Below are 19,908 nucleotides of genomic sequence, written 5' to 3'. Positions count from 1 at the left end.
TGCATCATACAGGCCCGGCACGTGACCGCGTGTCGCGCGCACGGATTATAAATATAATATACCGGGTGTGTGCGAGAGGCGCAATATGAGTGGTCCGAAATTGCCGGGCGATCAAAAGGGGGGCTGCAAGATAGATTCGAGGTCCGCCCTTCTTTCTCGCGTGGCGAGACGCGATGCACACGTATACGCGTGCCCGATTTCCGATTCATCCGATGCCGTAAATCACGACGGTCGAAGCGAACTCTGATTATTAGACAAGCCGCGCATAGTTTCTGGACATAATTAAACCTCAAATTGTAACGGTTTTGACGTTAGAATCTCTCCGCATTGTCTTTTTCTATTTGAAGCAAGGATTTTGCAAGCAAATCCATTTCTTCTTTATTAGTTTTAGAAAACATATTTGAAATTATTTATATGATTTTGTTACGGCAATCTATTTTTAATCGTTAGAAATTTATCAACATTGATTGTATTCAATTTACAGTACAACGATGATATTTTTCGAGGATATTTGAAATATATAAATGATTACCCAAAACAATGCAATAAATGAATTTGCCCATCTCCGCGTTAATCATATCTTGAAATCAAATCTAGATTTCTCCGAAAATACTCGTTAAATGATAATAACAAAATAAATACATGCTGCACGTTTAATCGAACAAATACATCAAAATTCACGATTGAATCATATTTCGTTTGAGGCAGTCAACAGATAAAATGACGCGACGTACAAATCAAAGCTGCGTCGGAAATCATCGATTTGATAATCAGAGAATACAGTAAATTCCGATTGACAAGCGATACCGAAATTGCGATCCGATATGTAATTTGCAACTGTCATCGTGAAAATATTAATTTAATATTTCAATAATGATAAAAGTTTAATCTCCTCGTTGTATATTAACCAGCCATGGGATATTAGAGCCGTAATTACGTGACATATTATCTAATAGAAATAAATATAGATAATCACATTAATCATTAACAAAAGGACATTAACGCATAATAGATTTTTGTACTATTTCACAACTATAATATATTACACAAAAGTGCAGTTAGAATATTGAAATTTCTATTAGCCATAAAATATTTTCTTATCACACACAAGGATGATTCCTTTTCACGCCGTCACACGAGAGTTAATCACGACTTATGGCACTGCGTCGGATGAAATATTCCGATGAAAGGGTGGCGCGAGGGATTTCATTAAGGACACTGCTTCACACGAAAACGTCGCGGAAATACATTTTGCTCTTGGCACCTCACTATTCGGCTCTCTCCTCGCGATACCTCGTTAGCGCAACATGAGACCCTGTCACGACCTCTCGTGCCCTGTCCGTCCCTTAAACACCCTCGCGCCAGCGCTAGGAAAAAAAGGCCCAGTACGTGACTCAAATCTTACTCCGGCCGGGTCCTCTTGCCAGAAGAAACTGTATTTATCCGTGGCCTTCCTTTTTCGGATTCCTCAGCACCTAGCGTACTCTCATACGTGACGTAGCTGCTGTTCCAGCCAATCATTGGCCATCATGCTCTTGTGACTGGTGTATATAAACTCTGGTTTATCGATTACGAAATGTCTATCTGCTTGGTGGTGCAAAATCTATGCAAGATGATCACCGCGATTTCTTTTTGCACAGTCAACGGTTGAACTTGAATTTTTTGACTTGTGATAAAAATCTGCTTAATAAAAATCGATCATCTACCCAATTAGGAATAATCAAATGCGATATGAAATTTAATTATCATATTGAACGATATATTGCAGAACGGCTATCTTTCGGAGTCGGTCGTCTGGTGGGTTCGCCGGCGACGAGGAGTCCCTCGCCGTCCCAGTCTCCTTGCCCGGACTCCCCTCCGCCCGAGCGCCGGGATGCCGAAGTGGACGTCGACGTCGGTGAGGAGGAGGTCGACGTGGACGTCGAGGAGGTCGGCGACGAGGACGATCACGAAGGCACCTCGAGCCCGCCGCGATCGTCGTCAACGCCGTCGCCGTCGCCAGTCAGCGTCGCGACGTCGCCCGTATCGCATCCGCCGAAGAAATCCGGCGACAGTTTCAGCGTGTCGGCGCTCCTCAGGCCGGACCCACCGTCCGCACACCTGCAGAACGCGTCGCCGCATCGAGAATCCGCCTCCATGGGCGCCCATCCGCCGCCGCCCGGCTCGTCGATCCTGTACCCGCCGTTGCACCTTCAGGGCGGCCTCCTGCCGCCCCATCCGCATCACCCTCTCTCGTACCTGCACCCCCAGCTGCTGCCGCATCATCTTCTGCCGCCGCACTTGCACCCGTTGTTGCGCGGCGTTCATCCGGCTCACCCGGGGCTACACTCGACCCACACGGCGCACGGGTTACACCATCCTCATCCGCTCGGCGACGTCTACAGCTGCGTCAAGTGCGACAAGATGTTCAGCACGCCGCATGGGCTGGAGGTACATATGCACGGTTGACGCGTATACTTTTTTCCAGACTTAGTTGTTTTGATTCATTTCTGATTTGCTGCTGGCGCTGACGTTCTCATCCGTGTTCGTTCTAACAACTTGATCGTCACAATAATTAATTTTTATGATGTAATAATTTTAATCAAAATAACGTCTCTTTATTGTTACATCCGCGCGTTAGAATCGTAAAATAATTCTTTGTATTATTTTAAATACGTGCATATTATACTTAGAAAAGTTATCTCGCACGTACTCATGAAAAAATAATTTTAAGTTTGACGCATATAATTTTTTTTATCAATGAGACACTTATCTGTCGTGCCGCAGATTGTTTTGAATTTCGTACATCGGATTATCTTGAAATAGCAAGATATTGATTTGCGCAGGTTCACGCGAGGCGGTCACACAACGGTAAACGGCCATTCGCCTGCGAGTTGTGCAACAAAACCTTCGGCCACGAAATCAGTCTCACGCAGCACAGGGCTGTGCATTCCGCGGAGAAAGTGTTCGAGTGCAAGCAATGCGGTAAAGCCTTCAAGAGATCCAGCACACTCAGCACTCACCTTCTAATACACTCGGACACGAGACCGTATCCTTGCCAATTCTGCGGCAAGCGATTCCACCAAAAGAGCGACATGAAGAAGCACACTTATATACACACCGGTAAGTAATCTACAAATAATCGATTTCTCATTTAACGATTTCTTCCGATAACAAACCACATCTGTCTCATGTAGCTGTAGAAAATATTTAAACTGAAAATTAGTGCATTAATATCTATTATATAAATCATTAGCTATTATACTGGTAAAATATATTTTATGGAAGTATTGCGTTACTGTCGACTTTGATTTTATAAACGATTTTAACGTACCTAAATTTATGAATTTCTATTAAAACTAATAATTTCATTTACTAGAGTTCCGCATACACAAATATGATCATAAATTATATTTCTAATCTGGTATTCTTACATCGCTTTGTCCAATCGGACGAAAATGCTAAAATTACTCTCGAATTGAATTCACTTGGAACGCAATTATCCCATCTTTGGACAGCTCGCTAACTTTCACGTATGTTATACGAAAATCGCGCTCGTGATTCCGATGGGTATCGTTATCGAGGGGGACGTAAGGGATCAATTAGTCCGGCAAGTTCGTGCGATAAATAATGCAGCAAACCGTCTGGACCGAGTCCTTGTGAGAGGATCCAGTTGAATATAGCACATGTGGCCAATGCATTTCAGGGATGCCGAGTCCCACATTGCGAGTTTCGCTCGGTAATAATCGTAATGTCTCTTTCGGGGGTCACCCCCCGTCTCTTCTGTATTTAACGTTCACGTTCCTTGCTCCCACGATTTCGGGGTGGTATCATGGCCTCCCTAATCTTGGAATGGAACTTTGTCGTGACGTAACGTGGAGTCTGTGCAAGACACACAAGCGGGTAATCTTATTTTACGAAGTGGATATTTCTACTGCTGATTGTATCTAGAATGACAAAAGTATTCGTTCGATTTAAATTAAAGCAGCAAAAATCATGCTACTAATTATATTTTTTTGGGGCATTTATAATAATTTCTACATTTGAGAGAACTACTATTTGAGAATTAGATTATCTATATTTAGAGTCGCATTGAGGGAAGGAAGAGAGTGATCTTGTTAAAATGTCGTTTGCATCCAAAGAGCATCAATGATATAGACGCAATCCTCGTAGCAGCCTTCGTCTTTTTTTTCGTATCTTTGTATGCGTGTTTATCTTCGACATACGCATCAATGTCGGACGCGTCGAAGTCCTACGTGCGACTGGGGAGGCCGGAGCAAAAAAGTTGAGGGAGTCGCAAAGCGGTGGTGGCGGCAGGACACTTGACACTTCGGTGTCTCCCGGTTGATGGAACGGAGTCTTGAAGGAGTAGGTTTCTCGGGGATGGAAAGAGAGAGAGAGAGAGAAACAGAGAGCGAACGAAGGAGAGAAGGCCGCCTGCTGGAGGGCTCCTGCCTCAGTCGAGGCTCTGGGTTTTGTATCGTCTCCATAGCAACCCCTCCCGATGTCTTATCAAATTATCACCTTGTCCTCCCCCACGCCACTCCATCCTGCCGTCATTCCAATGCCCTCCGCCCCTCATTCTACGGCCCCCCGAAACCCGGCCGAAGGACTCAACGTAGCGGGATACAAAGCGATGGTCACTTCCGGAGGACTTTTCTCAACAACCTGCGGGATCATCCACGGATCCTCGTGTTGCTGCGCGGTTGTGTCCACCTATACGCACCGCTGCGTCCCGTGCGGAGGGTCGCCATGAAACATTTAATTCATCATTTAGGAGAAATGAAAAATTCAGAGGCGCCGTGAGAGCGCCGACCAATGACGTTCACGGTCGCGGCAATTGCGTCGTGAAACGGAGGATAAGTCCGAGTCCTTTTTCCGTAGGAATCTTTCGCTCTCGGGGGACAGCTCTTTCTTCGACGGTAAAAGGGGACCTGCTTCACGTTCTTCTTTTTTAACCTTCTTTACTCAATAAAGATACTTTCGATACGCTCTACGTGATTTGAAAGTTTAGAACCAATTTTTTTATCGAATTTTTACGTGACGCATGTGTTACCGAAGGCTAAATTTACTAAATTAGTCTTTATTTTAATATTTGTTTATACTATATTTGAAATATTTAATTTTCCGAAGGGCATTATTTTGTCATAAAATTTATTAGAAAATAAAATACAAATCTAGCTCGTTTCTTTCGTTGTTTCTCTGATAAGATACGCGCTTCTAGTAGCTCGTACATACGCTTACTAGATTGATTTGACTGTTTTCGTTTTGATGCGATCTCTCCATCTCCCTCTCTCTTTTTTATCATACGCACGAACAAATCTCGTTGCTCCCACGACCTCGAGCAGCGGCGCGCCGGCTGCGTGCGTACGTGCGTCAGGCAGCAACGAGGGTGTTCTGGGACTCCGCTGCTAATGATAATCAGCCCTCTTTCTCTTTCCAACCTCCCCTTCCCCCCCTTCGGCCGCCTACGTACCCCATGTACCGAGGCACGGGCCATGTGCAATAAGGGTGCGGCACCGTCGGATTCCCCGGGGAACGGCGTGGCGTAACGTAAAATCATTATTAGGTAGGTAGGTAGGTGGTTGCTGGTGCACACGAGGGGTGGAAAGAGAAACGGGTGGTTCGGGCGAACGGGGGTCGAAGCGCCGCCGCTCACGGGGGTTGAGAATAAGAGCTCTGCAAATATTGTTCGTGCGCGAGCCGGCAACTCGGAATAGGCTACGAGGGACCGGAGCGTTACTTCGCGTTACCTTCGCAGTTAGGCGAACGTTTTCGGGGGGAGTAGCGGTGGGACGTGACGGAGGGGGGAGGTGCGACGAGTCAAGTGCACGGTCGTTGCAAGGGGTTGACGAGCGAAGTGACAGACTGGCAAGTGGCCACGAGTCTCTCTTCGATGAGAAAACACTGGCAGAATGTCTTTGGGAAGGGCGGCGAATATTTTCAGGACTGCGCGGGTTGGTTTGGCAGGTCGCGAGTTTTGATAGCATCAGCTGCGTGCGATGTTGTCCGGTCTGATGAGTACAATGACGATTCGTGATAGTTCATGAAACACGTTACGTCAGAATTGATTGCTACTGTTGAATTTCTTAAAAAAAAAAATAATGCATGTCTTTCCGAAATAATTTTAAATACATTAATTTCCAGTACAGACAATAATCATAAAAAATTCAGTGCGTTTGGTATTTAATTAATCGGTTAACCGTGCGTGTTTCTTAAAGCTATGTTATTCTCAGCATTTCAAATGTAAAATTAACGATCCCCGGCGGCTCTCGGCGCCGACGTGTGATTGCAGAAGAACATTATCGAAATCATCGACCCTCTGTCATCAGGATGATCAACTCGCAGTGTGTATCTGGTCTTATCTACACACGCGTGATCGTACCCTGTTTTCACAATAAACACAACCTGTCCGCTGTTGGTATAAAGTAAAGTCGATGGGCCGAGCAGCAAAGGGAAAAAAGGGAAGAATGAGTGCATTCTGTGTACTTTTTTCATCTTTTCATTGAATGTTTTTATTTCGGCCGAATGTTCGGCGACACATTTGAGACGTCTGTCGCGAATGGGCGATTTTTTTCCCGACGATTAATTGTTCTCAATACGATCGCTTGCAATTCGCATTATTCATCTAGAATTTCACGCAACCGATTTATTGTTAGGTAATCCGAAGAAACGCATTTTATTCGGTAATATATGTATGATTTTTTAAAATGAAATTTTCCAATAGATAATGAAGTTCGTTTAGCGTCATACGCCTTCAGAGAAACATACATACGACATCTAATATGCGTCATACACATCAAACAATATCCGTATTCGTTATCCGCGGAGGAAATTAAAGCCTCGTAAAAGACTCCGTAATACGATATCCATTAGAACAGTCGCAATAACTGGGATGATTAATTGAAATCGTCGAGGTCATCCATTACTTTACCATGCCTGGTTACATGTAAACATAGCGTTGAAATCCTGGCTTTTATGCATTATGCATCTACGTACTAATGATTGCAATCTTTGGCTAATGACCGAACTCGGAAAAGTTAAATCTACATGTGACTCCGAAGAGCGCATTACTTCTCTAATATTCTATTATCATTGCAAACTCCATGATTTCATCACATCTGTCTTCTGTGATATACTAATTTTGCTTGGCTTCGCTCGCGAAAGCTTTCAAATTAACTGTCTCAATACTTGGTTTTACACGTTTATTATTATCCTTCCCGGAAACGTCGTCGCGCGTGATTATTTGTGCAGAATTGTTCCGTGGAAGAGAAACACTCGGGAAATATTGCTGGATTAAAATAGCCACGTATTTTTAAACAAACACACATGCGCACACCGGCACACCGTGTGTTCGCAACGCGATTAATAATTACCCCAGACTCAGGCACGAGCGCGCCCTGTCCTCGCCCCCCTCTCGAATTATGAATTCAGTTGCGGCTGTATGCGGATACCTGGTCGAACGGCGTTTCCCTCGGGCTCGCCTCGAGGGTGCGGTTATCGTATACTCGCGGAGATACAACCTGTACGAGCACCTTTGCGGCCGCGTATACGGCGTATGCCTGCGGACTCCATCCCCCCGACTACGACACGTTCCCCCTTCCCTCTCTTTCTCGTTCTCCTTTCTCCTTTCCGCGCAGACAGACGGGGGCTATTAGAGGTTTCCGGCTGACTTGGCGCCCTAAGCATCGGGGCGCCGCAACATCCCTCTAAGCTGTTTAAACTTTGCGACATGGTCGGAGGACCGTTTGCCCCTCTCCTCTCAGCGCCCCGTTGCGCGAGGGGCCTCGGCCCGGCCCCTGCTCGTCCCTCTTCCGTCTTTACGGCTCGTTAGCGACGACGACGTACCGCCCTGTCCCAGAATATTCGGACCACACGCGGTAAAAAGCGTGTTTACACGGCACGTAGGAGCCGACACGTAAAAGCGGCTGTGTAGTCAGTGTAGTTGTGTTAATCGCGCGATTGTATCGTTGTTTGCGATTCTTAAAGAATGTCTTCCGGATTGGGGTGCGGGTTAATTGGATACTATTACGTAGGACAATGTTCGGGCCTCTTATCGCTGGGTGTGGTCGCCTTTTTTGATTTGGAGGAACAGGGCACGTTTGAAATAAAAATTACCGAGTAATAAAGTCTCATAGGCGTGTGAAAGTTAAATAGTTAACTCCAAAGAGATTAAATAATTAGCTTGATTAATGGACTAAACATATCCGTGATATTTTGGTTGTACTTATACTATTAAAATTTGATTAGTGAAATAATGATAATCTTAAACGATGATAACCCGCTATCTTTGATCACAGCGTGCTCGCGAGTACGCTATCCCTAGAGACCGGCGCGCCGCGGCGTAAGATTTACCAATGACAAGGACCCCGTCATCAGGAACGATAAGAGCGCGCCCCTTGGATGAGGTGCTGACGTCGGCGAGCGGAGGAGCGCTATATTTAATGTCGCGCCGGTGAGAGAACGAGCGGCGGGCGCGGCGCGCAAGCAACCGATACCACATTAAACATGCAAATTCGCCGGTATAACGTTCCACGGGACCGAGGCGTCATCCATATAGCGCTCGTCGAGTGGCGCGGCGCGCGATGTTCATAGTGGAACGGCATGATTAAATTTCCAGGGATATCGACATGCCGGGAGCACGTCAACCCCCCCGCCGCCCCCTTGTCCCCCTAGTCCGCTCTTGCTATCCTGCCTCTCGTTCGCCACTTCCGTGCTCCACCTCACCCCCCTTTTACCATCCGGTATATATCTCGCCGCTCTAGCACCGTCCGCACCCTCTCCCCCCCGACTCTAACCCCCTCGAAACCCCGTCGCCACCCCCTTTTTCACTCCTCGGCCTATCCGCGTAACCACCCACTCGAACAACCCCGGCGCCCGGTGCGCGGGTGGTTGAAATTAACTGCACCCGGAGCGCGCAGCAGCATCGGCGCGTCTGTGCACCCCCAACTCTGTCTCTCTCTCTCTCTCTCTCTCTCTCTCTCTCTCTCTCTCTCTCTCTCTCTCTCTCTCTCTCTCTCTCTCTCTCTTTCTCTCTCTCTTTCTCTCTCGGCTCGTCACTGACACTTGAGGCCGCATGCATACGAGCCGGGATGGGTTTGATATACCGTGTACAGAGAGGGGAAAGGGGCGAGTGTGATGTTCACCGGCGATCAGGGAGACTCGGTCGTTAGTTATTGTTATTTATTGTGAGGGCTGTTGTCGCGAGCTGGTTGCGGCAATGGACGCAGTCGATGCAATCAATTTGTTTTAACGTTATCCCGGATATATCGGCTGCATTGTATTTTAGAGTTATGTGAATTTAGCCGCGTCATTGGCATCAAAGTGGCGTTTGTGGTCTCGCGCTGTAGGAATGTCCAAATGGAAATGATGGGAGAACCGGATTAAAATTGAACAATTATAAAGGATGCTAATTAGCATCGATTAGTTAAACCGATATCGATTTAAGTATGTGGATTTGCTGTTCCAGAAAAATTAGAACTCTGTTTTAAGACCGAAAATTCAAGTATTGAAAATTCAAACCGATATATTATTAGCGACACGAACATCCTGTCACGGCTCTAAGCTCTTTGTTATTTAGATGATTTCTAAAATTGAACATTTTGGAAATATTTAAAGAAAAAAAATGTAAGACAAAACGTGGGCTTTTGTTATTTTAAAATTACTAGACGCTTTCCATTTTTCGAGCTTAGCTTTAATCCTTCCGACGAATTTCAAACGTTGTTGCGCCAACTAGTACTTCCTCTGACATCGCTATCAGTTTATAGCAGTTGAAACAATTGCTTTCGTATCAGTGGGTCATTTATTAATAACCACGTAGAGACGAAGAGGAGGAGCGCACTAAGGATAAAGACGAAGCCATTTCGAAACACAATTGGCAATTAAGCTGCGCGCACATGAGCGATGTAGTAAGAGAAGCCTTAGCGCGGATGGCATAGATCGGATTTGTCACGATTCCTAATGTTGATCGACGCTCTAATAATTTAATAGCCATACATCCGCCATGATCGTACGGGATTATTACCGCGGATCCCTGCGGTATACCCGAAAGCACTAAGGAGCTAACGGACTTAGTCCTTGGTATCATGTTTCCTTCTTCCTTCCCTTGATTCCCGGTCCCCGATCGTCTCTGCCAAAATTATTGTTCGATACAGAAAGCTATTCGCCACCCGATTTGTGATTAAATTATGTAATAACAAAATTTACGACTTTCAATTACATATAATTATATTTTAATTAATTTATCTAAATATACGTCGTGCTTTTATAAAACGGATTAGTCTTATTTTTATTTATTATGGGTATCAATTATGTGAATATTGTTCAATATCAAATATCTAATCGCAACTAATTCTGATGAGTTTAGTTTACTCGTTCGAAAGACACTTGAAATACAAAAGCAATTCAATCCAAAAGTACGGACAAATCTATTGGTAGGTTATACCCATGTTATTTATTATTTCACGGGTGTAAATGGATAGCGGTAATCATTTTTCCGAGAGAGGGTTGCTAAACGTTATGGAAGCACATGCTTAAACGTCTCGCGTTTTACATTTGCTGGATATATTGTCCACATAGACATGTTGCCTTAAGAGGCAAGCGGGATCCGGGAAATTTCCAAATTGTAATTATATTTTTTAATTATTGACCGTATATAGAGAAAATGTTGTCGAAAGTATTGTGATACTCCCGAAGTTCTTTTACCTTTTTTAGATATTATAAATTAATCCGGAAAACTAGATTTATTATATGTAGGTACGTATACTCAGAGATTTTTTATTTATAAATCGGTGCACACGTTGAGATTGGTTGTAATCGACATCTTTTTGCGATCGATCGTTTTACCTATCTTTTCACTGAGGGATTCCCGTGTTTCGCCGGGATGGGGCGTAAAATCATGGCTGACGTGGGCGTAAACTGGTAAACACAAACGTGACTCAGTGCGAAATTGGAGACTAGTAACGGCCGCTTGTAAATCGGTATATCCGTATACAGCGAACAAGGGCGTATTGGTGTTTGCGTTTTTTATTTTGTACTTCACGTGACGACAAAATATATCCCAAATTGGGAGCTCGCCAAAAATAGATTTTTCTAGTTTTGTTTTCCGCTAGATATAGCTTCATCAAAAAATGTATACTACTATGTCGGCCAGTGGCATGCATCGATTTAATTCGATGACAAAATAACAATGAAATAATAGAACAATATTTATATATGATATTTCATTAATAGTTAAAAAATTACTATAACTTTTCTTAGTCTATTTTATACATAATTTTAAAATAAAAGTATTACACTATTAATATAATTTCCGTAATTATTATTAATTAGAAATTTTATTTTTTTTTGTTAGACTCTTCACGTATTTTCGTATATTTCGTGTTTAGACATTTCATACTTTAAGCGTGTAAAAAATCTGATATTTTAAAAGGGAAGAATTTGCTTTCTCTAAGTGTGACATAAAAAGCTGGACACAATATCGCTTTAACAAAATATCAGGAATACAGTAATTTCCGTCGGTTCTCCAATCATATCTCTTCAATATTTTTTACTCACCGGTCCGTCGGTGAAACGAACGCTGTGCCGCAGAAGCAACGGTCTGATTGATATCCTCAGGTAATCCTTGCGCGAGCTTTGAAGATACGGAAGAAAATCCATGCTGTCCTCGATATGAAATATGAGATGTGGCGCTCTTCTTCGATTCCACCCTCCTCCCGTCTCGCGCGAGGATTTCAGTTAGAGGGCAGAGACGCCCCAAGAGGCTCGGAACGTGGTCGAAGAAGACGAGAAGAAATCAATGCCTCGGCCAGCGTCCGGTTCACCTTCTACATACCAGTATCTTCCTCCTTCCCCTATTCCTCTTGCCATCGTTCTTTTCCTGTTTTTCTTTTTCTACTTCAAGTTTCGTCTTTTCCGTTTGCTTCTTACCACTCCTGTGCGGACCGCGTTCACTTTTCTTTTTTTAAATATAAAAACATACCATAATTAAAATGTTGAAATCACAATGTTGGGCTAACTAACCAATATTTGAAGATTTATTTTTATTGTATCTAGTCTCCGATATTGGGGACATAATATGTCGAAAAAGTACATACATGAGATTCTGCTTAAATTTAATGAATTTTTTAAAGATTTAAAGATGTATCTAATATAAGAATATCTTGTTTTTTTTTATGATCTTATCATTATTATTATACATAAAGGTTGAAAATGAAGGAAAAATGCTGGAATATATCCTATGTAATTTATTTCATTAAAACACAGCTTCTCTAGACGATTTATAATAAAAACATAAATATCAATGCATGGAGAATGGCTAATTGAATCAATAACTTTTAACGAATGTACAAAACGCTTAAATGTATAAATTCAGGTTGCTGAATTGAGATATCCTTGAGTAAGCAAAATTGTTACAATGGCACCTTCGTCGAGCACAAGTCGAACACAAAATGCTCGGTTTCTTGTTGAGTCCTCGCGAGGATGCGCGAAAGGTACATTCGAACTTGAGGCACTCGCGCAAAGGACGCGCGAGCGATGGGACGGGAGAATTAGCGGGAGACGGAGTACCCTCTCGCGCACAAGATTTCCGGGAGTTTAATATAGTTTTAGGGGCGTCGGTCGACAGCCCTGAGGGGTGTAATGGCGTCTTAAACCTCAGGGGTTCTCAGCCTCGAATCTCCCCCGTCTTCAGAGCCAACCGACTTCGTCCGTTTCTCCTACGCTGTGTTAAAAATTCGCGAGCGTCGAATCTCAACTGCCGCCGCCGGTTAAATCTTTGATCTCGCCACTTCTCGAAGCCGCGGAAGGTATACATGCGCATGCTGCGGTGCACTGAATGCACCCCGTGTGCATTTAGATCGAAACCCCGGTGCTTCGCCCGCATAAGGGATAAGGACGGATAAGGCGCGCTCCGACGGTGCTTGATTTTTACGAGCACGTAAATTCCGAGAGACGCTCGACTTTTTTTCCCTCCCCGTCAGTTTACCTCCTCTTCGAAAATTCCTCTGTTCTCAATGAATCCGCTTCTATAATTTATGGTTTTTAATCGTTGAGATTGTATCACGTATATTAGGAATTGTGAGAGCTAAATTATCGCAATTTACAGAAATTTCTTAGCAAATATTCCATTTAAAAAAGAACTGATAATGTAGTAAATAATTATATATGTATATAATTTTAGCTCTAAATTAAATTATTTCATTTTTCAGTTTATTTGGTTTTTCGATAAAGTTTTTTTTCTATATGATTTAAATAAACGCAATATCATATCATTTTTTTTCTTGTTTACGAATAAACTCGAGTAATTTTGTTATAAGATTTTGTTATAAATTTTGCAATAATATTTTAAAATCGATTACGAATGTATTAAAGCTGAAGTCCTTTTATGTCATTTGAAGAATTGAATAGCATTTCGATATTTCTTTCACGAACACATAAGATCACGTACGTTCTGCATGTGCCATATTTCATATTCTTTATTTTTCTTCTTTTGAAAATTCTTTCGCTCCTAGTTGGAATTTTTCGTTCATACTCGTAGTATTATTGATCATCGATCACCGTTCCGGTCACGTTCTTGAAGCTGCATTGTCTTGCCTTTGCAAGAGAATATTGATATCCATAAGTAACGTAAACAAATAATTTATACCAGGTTTAATAGAAATGTTTATCGAGAATAGATCGATCGCCTCGATTAGTCAATATAATCAGTAATGCTATCCACACAGCGAAGAATCGCAATATTTATTATTGCAATGCGGCTAACACTTCGTCCTGATAACTCATTGCTTTCAACGAATTTATTAACGCGGTTATTTTGACACAGACAATTCCACCGAAGGAATAAACTCGACGGATCCAAGTGAGTTCCGACGGCTCTTGATTTTTATGAGCGCGTAAATTTCCGGCGGCTCTTTTTCTTTCTGCCCTGTCTTTCTCTTCTTTACTTTGTTTCCGAGAAACGAGAATCCCAGTAGACTCGACGTTCCATTTCTACACATTATTCTCCACCCCCCTTCTCCGCCCCTTCTTACTCCCGTCCCCTTAATCCTTCGTTTTCTCAAGAAAATGATATTTTAAAGTGCCATCCTCTCTCTCCCGCATATGAACCGCTGAATTTAATATCCTCAGCTTAAAAAATGCCGCGGTTCGCGCTAGCTACATCAACAACATAAGAAAATAAAAATAGTGACATTATCTCTAGATAGTAAATTGCGTAGAGTGTACTGAATAAAACATGACTATCGTGAGGTTAATATATATTATATAATAACTTATATACAGGGTAAATAATATAAAGAACTACGTTATAAATATATACCGTATTTCTCAAAGTCTGAAATTCAAAGTTTGGAATTTCATCGTACTGATGACATATAATCTTTGGAATCGATATCTTTTTAGGAAGAGAAAGAGAGAGAGAGAGAGAGAGGGGGGGGGGAAAGGGAGATTCAAGAAAATTACTTTTGTCAGTTCTGAATATCTAAAATAGAATTTTATTTTTTATTTAGTTTATATCAGTCTAAGTATGCAGAAAACGAATTTTGAGATCCATTTACTAGTCAGTCAAATGAGAAGGGTTTGTAGTCCCGAGTACGAGGGATTTTGGATTTTCGGATGGCCGTTTGCCCGGCAGAAACGATATTCCGTAACCATGGCAAAGCCGTTGCGATATAGACGCGAAACGGGCAACCTCGGTTGCGAGCGCTCGGACGGGCTCTTGATTTTACGAGCTCATAAATTTCAAACGGCCGCCCTGCACTTCCACCCCCGTTCCCTGGCTTCCATCGGTGCTTAACTCCGCGAAAATTCTATCCGTTTCGTCTCACCCTCTCACGGGGTTCACGTAGAACTCCGAGGAATTTCATCGAGCGGCAGACTCGTCGGATTCCTACGGTACACCCTCCGCAAAAGCGCGTCCTTAACTCTGAATCCGCGCGTGAATCTTGATCCGAAGGGCAGCGTAACTATGCGACTGATGTTCGCATAAAATGACTGCGTAATGCCTCGTGCACGATACGTAAACCTTGATAAGGTGGAAAAATAATGCGTCCGATAATACGGGTCGAAACCTGTATTTAATTACTATATTTTCTGCAATATCTCTTTTATATTTGATTCTAAAATTAACAATATAGAATCATTTATTTTGGAAAAAAAATTAAATATCAGGAAGTGTTAATAGAGAACATCTAGAACAGAGAAACGTTATTAAGCTCAAAGTGCTAATTTGCTAATTTCAGCGCAGCAAAGTACAAATGTCAGACTTATCAGGTATCAAACTGTAAGACATCGCATCGAGCAAGGTAACTAATATGCGCATTCTAAATTAAACCTCCCCGGGTCGATGTTCGCGGGGCACTTCGCATTGAATTCTCGAATTTCGGGAGAGATACCGCACTTCCGTGAATATGGGTCATCACGTCCAACCCCGAGAAATCCCTGGGAAGAGGTAGCCGATATTTTTTCCCGAAAATCAAGATCGCGCCGCGGCCGGGGTATAATCGTGGAGGGCGATCGACGGGCCACATCGTATCGGCGGGGGCGAGATTGAAGGCTCGGCTAACGAGTTGTTTATGGATCCACCCTCCACCCGTGTAGGTAGCCGTGTGCCGATGCCGAGAGGCCGAGAGCGTGTACGGTACGTGTATACCGGTTGCTCGGTCAGACGTACGGACGTACGGGGGAGTCCATTAACGGGCCCTCTGTTGCCCACCAGCGGCATATAGTTCGCATCGTCGTCGTGCCGCCGCGCCGCCACCCTCTCAGCAGGCAGCAGGCTTTCTCTCTCACCCTCAGTCAGCAGCAGCCGGGTTATCCCGCCGGTAGTCATGGTAACACGTGGGTTGGAGCCGCCCCCGGCCGCCAATCAGAGCTCGCGGCCAGGATGAGAGAAACGAGCGGCGACCCTTCGTACCGGGGGGGTTCTCTCCTCGCCCCTTAGACAACGAACCCCTACAGCCCGCGCACATAGACACCCCTTTCCACTATTCGCCTCTTCTCTCGGTCCGTCTCTCTCTCTGCCTTTTCTCGCCGCCGGGGTGGCTGAGATTCTCGCTTGGGAGGAAATCTTAACCGGGCGTGCCCCGCATCGCTGATGCCACCTACACCCGTCTTGCGAGGTGGCTAGCCTTCCATACCCTTCGTCTTCCTCCCTCCCTTTCCCACCCCCTTTCCTCCCCACCCCCCATCCCCGTGATCTTCTTCGCCTTGAGGAGAGTCTTGACCGAGGCGGGATAGAGCTGGCGGCACTTCGGTACTTTGGGATTAACGTGCATGCTCGCTGGAATGCGACAGGCGAAAGAGGGAAGCTGGATTGCGCTGTTCGAGTTTTCTGATTCCCCTTTTTAAGTTCATTGTATACTCGACGACGAACTATCTTTGTAGATAGTTCGGCTGGAACGACACGCTGCATTCATAAATAAGGATTTCACTAGCGAAAGAACTATTAGATATTTCGTTTGATTAAAAAAACCATGAAACACTGCGAAATAAATTTTTAAATTTAAACTTTTCGACATACTTCTCTCGATTTCCGATTATCGCACGGTACAGAAACTTTCGACGATAATAAAAAATTTATAATTGAATAATTTTTTATTTCCTAGTTAATAGTACGTCCGGAAGTCGATCGATTGGAAAGCTTAATTAATCGGAAGCCTAGTTCCCTCTAAACACTTTTCGTCTCCTTTCTGTTGCAGGCGAGAAACCTCATAAATGTCAAGTATGCGGCAAGGCGTTCTCGCAGAGCAGCAACCTGATCACGCACTCGAGAAAGCACACGGGTTTCAAGCCGTTCGCTTGCGAGCTCTGCGGCCGAGCTTTCCAGCGCAAGGTCGATCTGAGGAGGCACCGCGAGACCCAGCACGCCGATATCAACGCGTCGCATCGACCGCCGATTGGTTCGATTCCCGGACAGAACACCCTACCCAGTGGAAATCCGCCGATTATGCAGTGAGACCGCGACGAGGATGCGGTTGATAATCTGGCGCCGGATGACTGATACGAAACGACGATTGGAGATCGTCGCGATGAGCGATTCTTTTCCGCGAATCAGGCGGTTCGGCCGGGATGAGGATGCAACTACGAGAAATGAAATCATGAACGATGATCTTCGTGATTGTCGATGATGGCGGAGACTAGAGCGATAAATTAATCTCATAAATGGAATCGCTAGTGAGGCGATTGCAGATTGCATCATGGTAGATTGCAGGCTGGAAGATATTAACCTTTTGCCGTTTTGTATTGTTTTCTGGTTTTAATATACCTCCCAATTAACAGGAAAAATTAACGTCATTTGAGACACTTATGTGTAATTTACAATATATAACTTGCAATATCAATACGAAAAGAATTGCATTACATATAGTCTTTAAGGGGAAAAATTTATTTAAATATATTGTTCGAAATATATTACGGTAGCACAAACATCTAGCTAGTTCGCAAGCCCTTTGTTTGAATTTTAAAAATATATTATTTAAAAATCTACCAAAAGGCAAAATGTTAATATCAGTCAACTCTGTGCATTATATTGAAGATACAAAATTTCATGTAAATTCAGATCGCATAACGGATGCGAATTTGACCGGAACAGTGCAATTCGAGGGTAAACTCTCGGGATGAAATAAAATTTGCCGGAAAGGGGGTACTGTAGCATTTTTTTTTCTATCGCGAGATTTTATTGATCTTTTGATATTAATGCGAGGAGACTGTATAAGTTGATATTTATTCGACCATTTGTTTCACGTGCGTCGATTGATCTAACGCAAATATTCAAGGACTCTCAACTTGCAGAATATACTCAGGATAAATGGAGAAAGTGAATTGGTGAATCGTCACGACTAGACATTCCATGAAAAAAAAGCGTTGTATCCGTTTCGTTCCTAAGTGAAGTGTGTGTGCCGGGGTTTGGTTCCTTCAGCGATTTTTATTCGGACGGAGAAAACCTTTTGCGGTGAGAAATGATAATTTATGAATTACATAACGATACGTAAGCGTGAAAGTGAATGGACTGACGAACTGTTTTTGTTACAAATGGTGATTAACACTTTCTACTTTAATCGTCTAGCTACCAAATCGATTACTTGTTACTGTAACTTCTCTTATCGCATAGATATTCTCACGATACGCAGCGCGACCGTCGAGTTAATCGGACATTTTTTACAAGATCATAAACTTTATAAAGATGCCATATATTTGTGTTAACAAGTGCATTCACTATTAGTAGCAGTAGTAGTAATGATGACGGGCGGGACTAAGTTAGTCCCTAACGTCATCTAGATTTAAAAAGTTCCTCTCTTGCTCTGGTTTCCGAGACTGAGTTTTTAACCCCAGCCCAGTGTTCTGCACCAGATCTATGATCTCCAATATAGAATTCTGGATCTGTAGTTTTGAAGCATTCACTATTAAAAGATGAGTTTTTTTAATTGAAAATCTACCTAAATAACATTATGTCATTTTTAATATAAAAGAAATTAATGATACATAATTTAAGACCTATACATTTTTCTCATATTACATTAAAATGTTTTGTTTTAAATGTAAATAACGTCCGAATAGCACGAGATCGTCGAATGGCGTATAACGTGTCAAAGTACGGCGAGAACGTACTTGTATTTTGCATATCTCCCGCACCTGTCGTTGAAAAAAAGAGCATCAAGACCACCAACCCCTAAAGTTGCAACTGTGACCAAAAATTGTAAATAGCACGTAGATTGTATCACGGCTAGTCTAAGCGTATAAATATATACATATAAATAAATCGAAGCTATAAATATTATAAATAGAGAGGGCACATAATGTGTGTGTGTGTGCGGCGCAGAGTCGTTCCGACTAATGGCGGCTCGCTCGCCTCATCAAGAAGTTATTATATTCTTCCCTTTTTCTCGCTATCGAAATTTTTATTGTTGTATCATTATATCATTATGTAATTATTGTAATTAGAGACTCGCTATTAATATTATTGTCATTATTATTATTAACAATAAACGCTGTTACCATTTGTAAACTCTTCTGTCTAACAATTTCTTTGCTCCTTTAACCGTTTAATATATTTTGGTTGAAAAAGATGTGCTTCTTATTATTTATTTCATTGCAATGTATAGCTATGGTTGTAAAGTTGGCATAAAAATTAATTTTTTAACTAATATATTAACGTTATAAATACTAGAGATAAGTAATTCCGCCGGCAATGAAATTGAAAAAATAACAAAAAATAAACGCATTGTCGAATACGTTTACGGTATATACGTGTTTTAATTTAGACGGCCTTCTCCGCTTTCCGTCCAAGTCGATAGCTCGATTAATCAAGGTCGCTGAATCTGGCACTGCCGGATCACAATCTTCCCAGCTTCACTCGCTGTAATTCAGGGTTAAACGGCCGTGCCAATTAAGCAGACTACCCTGAAGAACCCCTTAACAGCCCAATATGTTTTCTGCTGAAGAGAGAGTTTCCCCAAACTTCCCTCTCTCCTCTCCCTCCTGCTCTCGCGCTCATTATTTCGTGCAAGGGGGTGTACGAGCGCGATGCTGAGGCGGACGTGAGATTTTCCGTAAGCTCGTTTACAGCTTCCATCGTCTGCACCAATCGTGCGGGACGTCTCGCGGAGATAAAGGATATAAGGGCCGGAAAAAGAGAGAAGGAAAAGACTGGGAAACGTCGAAAAATTTATCTATGAGAGAGATAGGGCAAGGAGGAAGATAAATAGAGAAGCGAGACAGAGACCGTGGAGGGACATTACAGCACAGACTGCACGACACCGTGACGCAGCCACGGGAGCAGATTGGACAGTTATTGCATTCTGGGTAAGATTAATTGATATGGGGACCAGTGGGTGGGCCGAAGGGCGCGCGCGGCTACGTCGGCGCGCTTAAACCTTGTCTCAGGCTGTATGGGCTTTGGGGGATGAGAGAGCGGTGATTAACCGATTGCAC

The 19,908-nt window shown here is 43.2% G+C and overlaps 1 protein-coding gene across 1 annotated transcript in view; it reads left to right on the top strand.

The window, feature by feature from the left end:
* The window catches only part of LOC112461166 (zinc finger protein 358-like), a 30,313-nt gene extending 11,492 nt beyond the window's left edge, over nucleotides 1–18,821 (top strand). Inside the window, exons 4-6 of the mRNA XM_025026313.1 lie at nucleotides 1,769–2,430; nucleotides 2,826–3,102; nucleotides 16,677–18,821. Of these exons, the coding sequence (XP_024882081.1) occupies nucleotides 1,769–2,430; nucleotides 2,826–3,102; nucleotides 16,677–16,933 (1,196 nt within the window). The 3' untranslated portion in view covers nucleotides 16,934–18,821. The remainder of the gene's footprint in view (nucleotides 1–1,768; nucleotides 2,431–2,825; nucleotides 3,103–16,676) is intronic.
* Nucleotides 18,822–19,908: the final 1,087 nt, after the last annotated feature.

The sequence above is a fragment of the Temnothorax curvispinosus genome, unplaced genomic scaffold (assembly GCF_003070985.1).
Source record: "Temnothorax curvispinosus isolate PA1 unplaced genomic scaffold, ASM307098v1 QBEX01011098.1, whole genome shotgun sequence".
NCBI lineage: Eukaryota > Metazoa > Arthropoda > Insecta > Hymenoptera > Formicidae > Temnothorax > Temnothorax curvispinosus.
The sequence above is the reverse complement of the archived record's forward strand: the minus strand, read 5'-3'. Positions and strand labels throughout refer to the sequence as shown.